This window comes from Balaenoptera borealis, assembly GCF_965194805.1.
Source record: "Balaenoptera borealis genome assembly, chromosome: 1".
NCBI lineage: Eukaryota > Metazoa > Chordata > Mammalia > Artiodactyla > Balaenopteridae > Balaenoptera > Balaenoptera borealis.
The window spans coordinates 148,864,403-148,875,395 of NC_138860.1; the positions used below are offsets into that span (position 1 = coordinate 148,864,403).

The 10,993-nt window shown below is 41.7% G+C and overlaps 1 protein-coding gene across 8 annotated transcripts in view; it reads right to left on the reverse strand.

Moving 5' to 3' along the window:
• TCEANC2 (transcription elongation factor A N-terminal and central domain containing 2) overlaps positions 1-10,993 on the reverse strand; it is a 45,206-nt gene that overhangs the window by 30,190 nt on the left and 4,023 nt on the right. For 3 of the 8 annotated variants that reach the window (XM_082359121.1, XM_082359120.1, XM_082359119.1), the window contains exon 2: positions 9,878-10,021. In XM_082359121.1, the coding sequence (XP_082215247.1) occupies positions 9,878-9,979 (102 nt within the window). In that variant the 5' untranslated portion in view covers positions 9,980-10,021. The other 5 variants (XM_082359123.1, XM_082359122.1, XM_082359118.1 and 2 more) reach the window with 5 other exon arrangements.

A 10,993-nucleotide genomic window follows, 5' to 3' on the forward strand; every position in this document is an offset into this window, starting at 1 on the left:
TTAATTTTCCAGCTTTGCAGATAGCACGAAGTTAAAAATATATATACACACATAGTAATAAGTGTGAGGTTCTAATTTATTATGGTCAACTCTTTTTGAACTCAAACCCTGAGATGATACAATCTTCATGCTGATTTCTTGGACTGGTGGATAGAATTTTTCTAGTTCATTTCTCAAAAGCATAGTAGCCCTGTGTTGACTCCCAGCTTCATGTGGCCTGAAGCCTTATCTGCTGTCCCCATACTGGCCCTAAAACCCCAGCCCCTAAACTCTGTACCTGATTTGCATAGAACTATATACAAGCATACCTTGTTTTATTGCACTTCACTTTATTGCACTTTGCAGATATTGCATTTTTTTTTTTTTTTTTTTTTTAACAAATTGAAGGTTTGTGTCAACCCTGCAACGAGCAAGTCTACAGATGCTATTTTTCCAACAGCATTTGCTCACTTCATGTCTCTGTGTCACATTTTGGTAATTACTGCAACATTTCAAACTTTTTCCATTATTATTATATTTGTTATGATCTGTGACCAGTGACCTTTGGTGTTACTATTGTAATTGTTTTGGGGTGCCACAAACCATGCCCATACAAGACAGCAAACTTAACTGATAAATATTCTGACTGTTCCACCAACCAGCCATTTCCCCATCTCTCTCCCTCTCCTTGGGCCTCCTTGTTCCCTGAGACACAACAATATTGAAATTAAGTCAATTAATAGCCCTACAATGGCCTCTAAATGTTTAAGTGAAAGGAAGAGAAGCACGTCTCTCACTTTAAATCAAAAGCTAGAAATGATTAAGCTTAGTGAGGAAGGCATGTTGAAAGCCGAGACAGGCCAAAAGCTAGGCGTCTTGCATCAAATAGTTGGCCAAGTCATAAATGCAAAGGAAAAGTTCCTGAAGGAAATTAAAAGTGCTACTCTAGTGAACACACAAATGATAAGAAAGCAAAACAGCCTTATTGCTGATATGAGAATATTTTAGTGGTCTGTACAGATCAAACTAACTACAACATTCCCGGGGAGGGGGAGTGATGGTGTGATGATTGGGAGATTGGGATTGACACGTATACACTAATATGTATAAAATGGATGACTAATAAGAACCTGCTGTATAAAAAAATAAATAAAATAAAATTCAAAAAAAATAAAGAAGTATAATTGATATGTTGAGAGGAGAGGGCTTCCCTGGTGGCGCAGTGGTTGAGAATCTGCCTGCCAATGAAGGGGACACGGGTTCGAGCCCTGGTCTGGGAAGATCCCACATGCCGCGGAGCAACTAGGCCCGTGAGCCACAACTACTGAGCCTGCGCGTCTGGAGCCTGTGCTCCACAGCAAGAGAGGCCGCGATAGTGAGAGGCCCGTGCACCGCGATGAAGAGTGGCCCCCGCTTGCCACAACTAGAGAAAGCCCTCGCACAGAAACGAAGACCCAACACAGCCATAAATAAATAAATAAATAAATAAATAAATAAATAAATAAATAAAATTAAAAAAAAAAAAGAGAGAGGAGAGATATCAGAATCATAAAAAAAACAAAAAAACTAACTACAACATTCCCTTAAGCCAAAGCCTAATCTAGAGCAAGGTCCTAACTCTCTTCAATTCTATGAAGGCTGAGAGAGGTGAGGAAACTGCAGAAGAAAAGTTTGAAGCTAGCAGAGGTTGGTTCATAAGGTTTAGGGGAAGAAGCCGTCTCCATAACATACAAGTACAAGGAAGCAGCAAGTGCTAAAGTAAAAGCTGTAGCAAGTAATCCAGAAGATCCATCTAAGATAATTAATGAAGGTGGCTACACTGAACAACAGATTTTCAATGTAGACAAAATAGCCTCATATTGGAAGAAGATGACATCTAGGACTTGCATAGCTAGAGAGAAGTCAATGCCTGGCTTCAAAGGACTGGCTGACGATCTTGTTAGGGGCTAATGCAGCTGGTGACTTGAAGTACAAGCCAATGCTCATTTGCCATTTTGAAAATCCTAGGGCCCTTAATAATTATGCGAAATCTACTCTGCCTGGGCTCTATAAATGGAACAACAAAGCCTAGATGACAGCAAATTTGTTTACAACATGGTTTACTGAATATTTTAAGCCCTCTGTCAAGACCTATTACTCCGAAAAAAGATTCCTTTCAAAATATCACTGCTCATTGACAATACACCTGGTCACTCAAGAGCTCTGATGGAGATGTACAACAAGATTAATGTTGTTTTCATGCCGTTAACACAACATCCATTCTGCTGCAAGGAGTAATTTTGACTCTCAAGTCCTAGAAATACATTTCTAGGATACATACATCTAGAAATACATTAGAAATACATTTCGTAAGGCTATAGCTGCCATATAGTTGATTCCTCTCATGGAAAAGTAAATTGAAAATCTTCTGGAAAGAATTCACCATTCTAGATGCAATTAAGAACATTCATGATTCACGAGAAGTCAAAATATCAACATTAACTGGAGTTTGGAAGAAGCTGATTCCAAACCTCATGGATGACTTTGAGAGGTTCTAGACTTCAGTGGAGGAATTAACAGTAGATGTGGTGGAAAGTGCAAGAGAACTAGAATTAGAAGTGGAGCCTAAGGATATGACTGAATTGCTGCAATCTCATGATTAAACTTTAATAGATAAGGAGTTACTTCTTATGGATGAGCAGAGAAAGAGGTTTCTTGAGATGGAATCTACTGCTGGTGAAGATGCTGTGAAGACTGTTGAAACGACAATGAAGGATTACATAAACTTAGTTGATAAAGCAGCAGCAGGGTTTGGTAGGATTGACTTCAATTTTGAAAGAAGTTCTACTGTGAGTAAAATGCTATCTAACAGCACTGAACGCTACAGAGAAATCATTCATGAAAGGAAGGGTAAATTGATGCGGCAAACTTCATTGTCGTATTTTAAGAAAATGTCACAGCCACCCCTACCTTCAGCAACCACCACCCTCATCAGTCAGCAGCCATCAACATCGAGGCAAGACCTCCACCAGCAAAAGGATTCCAACTTGCTGAATGTTCAGATGATGGTTAGCATTATTTAGCAATAAAGTATTTTTTAATTAAGGTATGTACATTTTTTTAGACGTAATGCTATTGTACACTTAACAGATTACAGTATAGCAGAAACGTAGCTTTTATATACATTGGGAACCAAAAAAATTCGCATAATTGCAGTGGTCTAGAACCGAACCTGCAATATCTCCAAGGTATGCCTGTTATCTCCAGCTCTGGGTTTGGATTTCCTCTTTCTTCCTGGCACCTGAGGGTTTCTCTTTCTTCTTTTCAAGCTCAGCTCTGTATTGGAGACTTTATTTTTTTCTTTTTTGGCCACACCATGCGGCATGCAGGATCTTAGTTCCCCGACCAGGGATGGAACCCACGCCCTCGGCAGTGGAAGAGCAGACTCTTAACTGCTGGACTGCCAGGGAAGTCCCTGTATTGGAGACTTTTTATCAAGCATTTCTACATGGCTGGAATGAGGTTGGGGGTTTCAGATCAGATCATTCCAGCATATGGAACTACAGAAGCCTAAGCTCTTTAGTATGGCATAAAAGGTCTTAACAAACATGACTTGGCTCCTGACATCCTTTTCAGCCTCACCATTGGCTCAACATACATCAAACTATTTGAAGCTGCCTAAACAAACCACAGTATTTCACATCCTCTGCCTGGGATGCTCTTTCTCTGCCTGAACCACGTGATAACACCTACTTATTTTGAAAGACTCTTCAAGAATCACCTCCTGTATGAAGCCTTGCTTGCCTCTCTCCAACCACATCTGACCAAACTCCCTTTTGAGTCTGTAATCTGCACAGGCTTCAATTACCCCATCTGTACTTTCTGCAAATAGTTATGTACAAGGCTGTCTTCTCCATCAGACTATGAACAACTTGAGGGCCAGAACAATTTCTTATTTTTCTCTCTATCCCCAGTGTGCAGTAGATGTAATTGAACAAAGTTATATCTACCCTCAAGGACTAAGTACAGTACAGTCTTCAGATCTGAAATATTAGGGCAAAAATAGAAAAATATAGCAGCCCGTTCCAGAGAAGAATTCCATGTACATACAAAGAATGTTTCCCTATTTCTGTCCACATATGGGCCCCAAAACGGATACTACAAGTTCTTATCTGAATTATTTAGAGGAAAAAGGGAAGTGGAAATAAAATATGAATGGGGAAGCTATAATGAGTAGTGGCATGGTTACTGCCAGAAAGAAAAGGTGCTCTCCAAAATACCATCTGGTCTTACAGTTGTGGATAGCTGGAATATCAGGTTTGGTAAAACCAATTAAGGAAAATGCTTCGCTCATAAGCAATAAAATGGGCACCATTCCACTGGTGGGGGCAGGGGACAACATATTGGCTAGTCAATCCTACAAAGGGAGTAAAGATTTATAGAGCATTCTTAAGTGCAGAACCTAAAATAATTAGCATCTTTTCAGAATCTTTCCATTTAAAATAATCTCCTATTGCAACCAACAGAAGAAATCACTTTCCCTTAGGGAGAAAGACGAGATTAACCAAATTAACCTTTACTATTCAAATGTACACCACATGAGCTTATTGAGTGTCACTTTAATTGAATGTGATAAAGCTATGGCAAAATTACTTGCAATATGCTGATAACAGAAGTATAGTGGTCCTAATATTCCAAGATTTTTATACCTCCTCTGCTGGCATTCAGAAACCTCCACTTTTTTTTAGTTCACAGACTGTGGAACCAGATTTTCTAGTTCAGATCCCAGCTCTGCCACTGAAAGCTTCATGACTTTGGACAAGCTACTTAATCTCTCTGTGCCTTAGATTCTTCATCTGTAAAATATAAATGATAAAAGCATCCATTTCACAGAGCTATTATTAGAATTTAAAGAGTTAATATATGTAAAGCACTTAGCACAATGCCTGGCCCACAGAAATGGGCTCAATAAATGTAAGCAGGAATCATTATTACTGTATCATCACCATCATCATCATCATTCTCAGCTCTAGTTTTACTACACAGCCTCTTTTTTTCCATACAAGAAAAGAGGGAACTATTTATTAGTTTTTATTATGTGCCAGGCACAATTCTTAGCCCTTTCAATATGCATTTATTTATTTAGCCCTCATAACAACCCTGCAGGTTAAATATTATTTCTGATGTTACTGATGAGGAAATTGAGGCTTGAATATTCAGCAGATTCTTGTCATTAAAACATGATAGTGGTGTGTGGGAATAGTCACTTGGCAGAACGTGGACCTAGTTAACTCTCTAGAATTCATATTTAACTCAACTTGTTTTTAATTTGTCATTGTGTACACAGGAAAGTAAGCATGCGTGCATGCATAAACGAAAGAGAACAGCAAGTACCACTTACTGAATGGTTATGTCGCGACTTCCCTCTACCTAGCCAAATCTTTCCATCTCTTTAAGGTGCTCTGACCACTAAAACAGATGCTGAGCTCTTTCCTCTCTTAACTCTTTTTTTGGTCTGTGTTGGGTCTTTGTTGCTGCATGTGGGCTTTCTCTAGTTGCAGCAAGTGGGGGCTACTCTTTATTGCAGTATGCAGGCTTCTCATTGCAGTGGCTTCTCTTGTTGCGGAGCACGGGCTCTAGGCACGCAGGCTTCAGCAGCTGCAGCACACAGGCTCAGTAGTTGCGGCATGTGGGCCCTTAGAGCGTGCGGGCTTCAGTAGTTGTGGTGCACGGGTTTAGTTGCTCCGCGGCATGTGGGATCTTCCCGGACCAGGGCTCGAACCCGTGTCCCCTGTATTGGCCGGTGGGTTCTTAACCACTGCGCCACCAGGGAAGTCCCTCCTCTTTTAACTCTTAACCCTTATTGTCTAATCAACAATTTTGTAATGGAGAACATATGATTTTGTACCATTACTTTTTCATTTCTTATGATATGATGCCCTAATAGGAAGTCCCATAAAGGTTCATACTTTTTTTTTTTTTTTAAAGGCTCATACTTTTATCTTAAATTTTTCTTATGTTCCCTAAAGTACCTAGCATAGTACTGAGCATAAAGTTGTTTCACAATAACATTTGTGGAGTAGCTTACTATCCAGACCCAGCAAGGGCATCCCCAAATAATGATTATTGTTTATTCAATAAATTTTTACATACAACGTAGCAGGCACTGTGTTAGGTCTTAAAGCAGAATCAGAACATAAGAGACTGCAGTCCCAGTCCTAATAGTTCATAATAGATTGGGGAAACTACAGGTAATCAGATAATTACAATACAGTAAGGTAAGTGCTACAACAGACATTTGAACCAAGTGCCAAGAGAGTATCGAAGAGGGGAAGATTAATTCCCCACAAAGGACCCAGGAAGCATTTCATCATTCACTTATTTAACAAATATTTATTGACCACTAAGTATGTGCCAAGCACTGTGATAGGTCCAAGGGTGGAGAGGTAAATGAAATGTCCAAGGTCCCTGTACTCATGAAACAATCTAAGATTCACTTGAGCGGGATGACAAATGGGTAGGAATTCACTCTGTAAAAGATGCAGGAAAGGGGACCAGCATCAAGTCAAAGCCCTGGAGACATGAAAGAGAATAGCTTAGATAGAGAAGAGCAAGAAATGGGGTGTGCTGGAATGCATTCCCGTGAATGGGGAGCTATAAGAGATGAGGTGAGATGGCACCTCAGACAGAACAGAATAGAAAGGGTCTCATATGCCATGCCAAGGCTTTTAGAGTTTAATTCATTTGGTCATTCAGCATGCCGCAGGGTGCAGCCAAAAAACAAAAAAACAAAAAACTAACCATTTGGTCATTCAGAAAAATGCACCATGGCCTTCTATATGCCAAGCCCCATGCCAGCTACTGGGGCCACAAAACCAAAAAGACATAGTCTTTCAAGAAGCTGAGAGTATAGCGGGACACAGGCATGTAAAGAAACACTTATTATACAGCACAAGTTAAGTGCGATGGTAGAGGCATGTTAAGATATAGGGATGTCTTAGAGAAGGGAGAGATTAGATTGGCTCTGTATCTGGGGGACAGAGGGTGGTTAGGAAAGACCTTATAGCAGAGGAAACTCTTGACTAGGTCATGGGAACAAAGGATTTCATAAAGTAGCTGATAACAGCAAACACTTACATAGTATTTAGTATGTGCCAGGCTCTGTTCCAAGCACTTTACATACATCGACTCATTCAAACTTCATAACTACCTTAAAAAATAGATATTATTACTAATCCCATTTTATAGATGAGGAAAGACACAGAGAGGTTAACTTGTCCAAGGTCACACAGTTAGTTTAAGTGGCAGAGCCGGGATTTTAACACAGGTAGTTTGGCTCGAGTCTGTGTTCTTAATTACTACACTATATTGCCTCCAAGACAAGAGAAAAAAGCCGTTCAAGGCAAAGAGGACAGCATAAGCAAAGGTACAGAGGTATGAAAGAACACAACATCTTTGGGAAATTGTGAGTGGTTGACACTGGATGGAATGTAAATAAGAAGAGCAGCCCGGCAAGCAGGTAACAGGTCACAAGAGGGCCTTGGGTACCACGTAAAGAAATGTCTTTATCAAAAGGTAATTTGAAACCACTAAGGGAAGTGGTTTCCTCGGGCAGGAAGGTGACCTGAGTAGATTTTCTTTTTTTTTTTAAAGACTTATTTCTCTGGCTTAAGTGTGGAGGCTGGAATGACAGGGGATGCCAAGGGCACGGAGACAAGTTAACAGACCACGGCACTGCTCTAAATTCAACAAGATTTTTTTAAAAAATAAATTTACTTATTTATTTATTTTTGGCTGAGTTGGGTCTTGGTTGCTGCGCATGGGCTTTCTCTAGTTGAGGCAAGCGGGGGCTACTCTTGGTTGCGGTGCGTGGGCTTATTGCGGTGGCTTCTCTTGTTGCAGAGCACAGGCTCTAGGTGTGAGGGCTTCAGTAGTTGTGGCTCGCAGGCTCTAGAGCGCAGGCTCAGTAGTTGTGGCGCACAGGCTTAGTTGCTCCGTGACATGTGGGACCTTCCCGGACCAGGGCTCGAACCCGTGTCCCCTGCATTGGCAGGCAGATTCTTAACCACTGCACCACCAGGGAAGCCCTCAACAAGATTTTGAATTTAAAGTGGGAGATGTTAAGGGCAAAAAGGATTTTTAGGAGACAGAATCGAAAACTAGATATAAGAGAGAAGAATTAAGGATCGTTTCTAAGTTTCTAGTCCCAGTTTCTTGGTATATGGATATAAAATAAATACAGGAGAATAAAAAACAGGTTTGGAAGAAAAACTATTGCATTTAAAGAGAATGTTATTCCATATGCCTATTGTTTATTCTGATTCCATAATCTTCACTTGGCTCATTCTCATCATCACACACAGTGATTCTCAACTGGGGCCCACGTGGGGACACAAAGGGCAGAAGGGTCAGGTGAAGGTATATTAGAATCTGGGTATTTGTATGTGAGTGTACATGTAGTTCAATTACTACCATCCTCTTTTTCTTCCAGACAGTCTGATATCACAATCCTGCCCACCACCATCCCTCACTGAGAATCACTACTGTGTACAATTATCCATGGATACTCTGACAAACAGTTGAAAACCTTGAATGTGTTCCAGGAAGTCACAAAACTGCAAAACTAGGAGAGATTTTAAAGACCATCTAGAGCTCAGTAGGTCTCAACCAAGGGGTACTTGTAAATATGTAGGGCATTTTTGGTCATCACAATGGGACATTGCTACTGACATTTACTGTCTGAGTGCCAGGGATGTTAAATTTTGTGCAACTCACAGGACAGTTCCAAATGATGAACAATTATCTTGCCCCAAAGGACAACAGTGTTCCTTTGAAGAAACACTGCTATAGGTCAAACACCACAGTTTCTAGATGAGGACAAAGTGAGATCCCAGAGAAGGAAATGACTTGCTAAAGATCACACAGCTGCACATTAGGGCCTAGAACCCAGGGCTTTTGTTTATACTCCCCTTTACTGCTTTCTAATCTGGGTCTGGTAAGCCTGTGGCACATCTAGAAGAGAAATCCAACTGAGTATATCAGTCAAGTACTCAGAAGGCCACCTTGTTATCACAGCCCTTTGTACATTTTCTCTAGCCCCAGATCTCACTCTCACCTTCAGAGATCTAGTCTAGAGGCGCAAGTTTGGCAGTCAGCAGCATGGGAAGCCTTAAGATGAATAAGATCACCCTGGCCAAACACGTAAAATGTGACAAAGCTCTGGGGAGCACAAACATTAGTAGTCTAGATGAGAAAATAGGAAGCAATAAAGGGAACCGAAAAGAAAAAGTCAGTAATGTAGGAGGAGAGGTTCAAGAAGACAAAGGGAACTAATTACAAACGGTTTTTTGTTTGTTTTTAGTGAAGTAATAATTACCACTAATTGGGTACTTATATCCATTGATTCACTGTTGGTTGTCTATCCTGTATCTATTCCTTGCCTCTTCCTTGCTAACAGAAATCAGACAGTTTGAGGTTGCAAAGAGTATTTTAACAGTCTCTCTTCCAGTCTCAGCTGTCGCTGTGAAGGCCATGTGATACGGTTCTGGTCAATAGGATATGAAGGTATGGTATCATCACCCAATCTTACTGAGTTTGTACAGGGAACACAAAATCATATTTGGTACTTTAACATTCCATTTAATAGACACGAAAATTTTGCAAAAGAAGAATAACTTAGGGGGCTTATCTTACCAGCTAGCAAAACATACCACAAAGCCAAAGTAATTAGAAGAGTGTAACGTAAGTGCAGGAATTGATAAACAAGGTATGGGGGAAACAAACCTGGAGTGGTCAGGAACACTCTGGGGAGGAGGCACAGAAATAAGTAATTCATAGGTCTTCCATAGTAGAACTCCTCCAGACCTCCTGGCTATCACAGTCCTTTGCACATTTTCTCCACTCCCAGATCCCCTCTCACCTTCAGAGATTCAATCGTGGCCTGCTTGTAAATCTTTCCTCCAGGAGCTTTCTTCTGAGGACTATTCTGGATTCTGGGTGTTCGAAGGACGAATTTATCCATTGCTAGGGGACTCCAACTACCTTCACGTGTTTGCACCGTGTTCTGCTCAAGAAAGAGGGCAGGTTCTAAAACGTCATCAAAGCTTCTGTGATGTGTGTTCCCTAAAGTGACACAATTGGGTTCTACACACTCTGGAAGCATTCCTGAATTATTAGGACTCTTGGGTGCAATTCACAGGAAGATATCCTCCTGAAAAAGAAACATCTTCCTAAAAAATGAAAACTGTATACAATGATGGGTCTACTTCCTGAATTAGGAGGTGCCTAGCTTTCAGAAGTGCACACTGTAGAGGGGCTTCCAATACTGGGCCAGGCGTTGAACCTCGTGACTTCTAAAGCCTCTTCCAACTTAGGTTGGGTTGTGGCAGGGTTAGAGTTACCCCGGGTTCTATGAAGCTGTCTTAATTACCGCACCATAGCCACAACCCCAAGGGTTCCCCTAGTAACCAATAACCAACAACCTCCTCCAGATCTCAGCAGGGTCCTCACAGCAACCAGTCATCTCCAGGAACTACTCCGTGGTCAAAGGACCCTAACCACGACTGTCCTGCTCTGATCCCAGAGCAAAGGGAACCACCACCTTCCTCTGCCCTCAGCACTCAGGAGCCCAGGAAGGGGAAGCCTAACAACGATGTCATGTGAGACCCACCAGGAAAAGCAGCCCTGCCAGCAGCTGGGCCTCTCCAGAACGCACCCTCTGAGGGCCCAAGCCTAGACCTTGGGGGTCAGAACTAAACCGACGCTTCCTTCCACGGCTACAATTTCTCGTTTGTGGCTCAGCCAGCCGGGAGATCACCGACGCCCGTCAGCGGGGTGGAGAGGGTGGGTGTGAACCAAACCACATTCCCCAGAATACACCGCGAAGGGGCGGGCTCGGGCGCACCTAGGCCGGCTGTAGTTCTCCGAGACCAACTTTCCCAACCCACCGTGCGCCTCCAGCCTATAGAGAACTACATGCCCCAGCGTGCCTCGCGAAGCTAAGGTGTCGCTTCGCTCTAGTACTCGCGATATTTGG